At 40.3% G+C, this 3,254-nt stretch overlaps 1 protein-coding gene across 1 annotated transcript; it reads right to left on the bottom strand.

The window, feature by feature from the left end:
- Positions 1 to 578: 578 nt before the first annotated feature.
- Positions 579 to 1,513, bottom strand: LOC116867506 (olfactory receptor 4F3/4F16/4F29-like). Its single transcript, XM_032857133.1, is given in 2 exon segments — positions 579 to 1,090; positions 1,093 to 1,513. Coding segments are annotated over 2 exon segments (933 nt in total).
- Positions 1,514 to 3,254: the final 1,741 nt, after the last annotated feature.

Genomic DNA, 3,254 nt, shown 5'->3' with positions numbered 1-3,254 from the left:
TTCTCTCAGCAAATCCCCCCACTGAGTAGGGTTTCCTTTAAAAAGAGAGTGAGACAGCTCTCCCTGTTCTGAAGTCCTTAAAGAAGTCTACCCTCTTTTGCATTTCTAACAATTATTTCATATAAATATTATTCCTTGGGAATTAAGGCTTAAAATTATTATTATCTTAAATTTAAAATACTTTATATGGGGGCACCTGGGTGGCTCAGTGGGTTAAGCCTCTGCCTTCGGCTCAGGTCATGATCCCAGGATCCTGGGTTCGAGCCCCACATCTGGCTCTCTGCTCAGCAGGAAGCCTGCTTCCTCCTCTCTCTGTCTGCCTCTCTGCCAACTTGTGATCTCTGTCTGTCAAATAAATAAATAAAATCTTTTTAAAAATATATAAAATACTTCATATGTAACTCCTTCTCTATTTTCAAAAGTGTATGTCCTTCCCTCCTAAATGAAACATAAAAATAGACTCAATATCAGCATGTATAATCAAATCAAGGTAGAACAAACAAGAGCTTTTCTCTGAGTTTGACCACCAGTAATGAACATCAGGAATCAACAAGGGCTCTTCACAATACTGGCATCACTTAAGAGATCTTCTTGTAATTCACTAGCTGTCTGCATACTCTCTTCATTGCCACCTTCATTTCTTGATTCCTGAATGTATAGATGACTGGATTCAAGAAGGGAGTGAGAACAGCATCAAAGATGGCCAGAAACTTATCCAGGTGTATGGTGGGAGATGGCCACATATAGACAAATATCAAAGGACCAAAGAACAAGAATACCACAGTGATGTGAGCTGAGAGTGTGGACAGAGCCTTGGATGAACCAGCTGAAGAGTGTTTCTGAACAGTAAGAATGATGATGATATAGGAAATGATCAGCATGAAGAAGGAGCCAAAAGAGATGAATCCACTATTGGCTGTGACCATAAACTCCAGTTGGTAGGTGTCTGTGCAGGCAAGTTTGATGAACTGAGGCAGGTCACAGTAAAAACTGTCCAATACATTAGAAGCACAGAAGGGCATGTTTACCACAAAAGCCATCTGCACCACAGAGTGGATGAGGCCAGTCATCCAGGCAGCCACTAAAAAAAGGTGCACATTCTTGAGTTCATGATGGTGAGATAGTGGAGAGGCTTACATATGGCAACATATCTGTCAAAGTCCATGGCAATGAGCAGCACCATCTCCACACCACCAATGACATGGATAAAGAAAATTTGAGCGATGCAGCCACCAAAGGAGATGACCTTATGCTTTCTGAAAAGATCATAAATCATCTTGGGAGAAGTGACTGAAGAAACTCCCAGGTCAATGAAGGAGAGGTTGGCCAACAGAAAGTACTTGGGGGAGTGCAAGTGAGGGTCACAAGTCACAGTGAGCATCATGAGGGAGTTTCCCATCATGCCTGCCACATAAAACGTGGAGAACACAAAGAGGAGAAGTTGGATCTCCCAGGAGTTGGTGAATCCATGGAACACAAACTCTGACACCTCGGAATGATTCATTCTATCCATTGGTTTTGTTGGCACGGCTCCCTGAAGTAGGACAATAGGAGAAAATGTCAAGTATGCTAATTATGTTAGTAGATTGGGAGAGAGGTCAAAAGTATGAAAGCCTGTTTCTACTATAGCTTTAGGACCAACCTGATATGCTCATGTCCTCTTAACTGAGATTACCCAGAAGAATTGGTAGCTCTCATGTGGAGCTGCTCTCTACCACCAGATCGTCTCTGCATTTGATACCCTGTGCTTCCTCTCAGGATTGATGCCATGATTACTCATGAGATATAACATAGTCAAAATGAGGCAAACCTTTTGATTTTTGATTTAAAACTAATATGAGCTGGCCCCAGTCACATAGAACTAATCACTGTTGCAATCCCTTCCAAGTCCATAAGCCTTTATCTGGAAGACAGACCCCTCTCTTCCATCCCAGCGCCCTGCTCTGGGAATATATCCATCTTTAATATTACTTAAATGTTTACAACATCTACAAAGTCTTGTTTTATTATTACTAGCATAGCCACCAAGTTTTCTCTACATTTAACTCTCCACTTCCTCCCAGGGTAGATACTACGATGCTTTTCATGAGACACAAGATTAGTCAAGTTGGGTAATAAGAATTCAGCACCGAATTTTTTTTAAAGATTTTATTTATTTGAGAGAGAGAGAGAATGGGAAAGCACACAAGAGGGGAGGGGCAGGCAGAGGGAGAAACAAACTCCTCGCTGAGCAGGGAGCCCCACTGGGGACTCGATCCCAGGACTCCAGGATCGTGACCTGAGCCGAAGGCAGATGCTTAACCACCTGAGCCACCTAGGCACCCTCAGCACCAAATTCTTTTGATTTTGGTTTAAGACTAATAGAGCCTGCTTTCTTCACCACTTCTACACTATTTCATTCACTTCCAAAAGTACAAGCCTTACACTGACAAACAGACTCCTCCTCCTAATTCCCCACCTCTAGAACAAATTTATCTTCAAGGCTTCTTAAATTTTAACTATACTTGTGAGATCTTGCTTTATATCATTAGCATTTAATTTACTATGTCTTGTGTTTTAGTATTCTAAGCACAGTTCTAATTCACCAAAAGACTGTAAGCTCCTTGAAGACAGAGATTATGACTTATTTGTATTTAGATTCCCTGAAGTAATGAAGAAGTGGCCCACACAGAAGTGCAGGTCTATAAACTGCTGGAGTTCTAATCATGCTAGTCACAGAAATTGAGAGTGCTAAGAAACTTACCTAGCAATCTCACATCACAGCAAAACCCAGATGTATAATTTTGTATTTACTAGACTATCACTCCATGAAGGATGGGAGTGGGGAAAGGAACTTGTCTTTGCCATTTGAGAAGCACTGCCCTAGAATACTGAACACATGATCTGAGAAGTCTACATCATAGGCATCATGGTGCAATGAGAAGTATTTTTTTCAAACCTCTTTATATGGACTTATCACATTACCTTGTAATTTTAATTTAGAGAAGCAACATAACATAGTGGAAAGAACACTGATTTTGGATTCACAAAACCAAGACTTATGTTCTGGTTCAGCCACTACATTTATATTGGGCAAGTTGATTAAATTCTTGAACCTCAGTTTATCTATGAGATAGAGTTAATAATACTAATTTCTCTGAGTAAGTTGTAAAGATAAATTTGCCATCATGTATCCAATGTGTAAATATTTAGCAAATGCTGATTTTACTCCCTTTATTTTGCTTGTCCTTAATAGTGTTCAACATATGAGATTA

This window comes from Lontra canadensis, unplaced genomic scaffold (assembly GCF_010015895.1).
Source record: "Lontra canadensis isolate GAN:19392208 unplaced genomic scaffold, GSC_riverotter_1.0 scaffold12, whole genome shotgun sequence".
NCBI classification, from domain to species: Eukaryota; Metazoa; Chordata; class Mammalia; order Carnivora; family Mustelidae; genus Lontra; species Lontra canadensis.
Note: the sequence above shows the minus strand (reverse complement) of the source record. Positions and strands in the feature narration are given on the sequence as shown.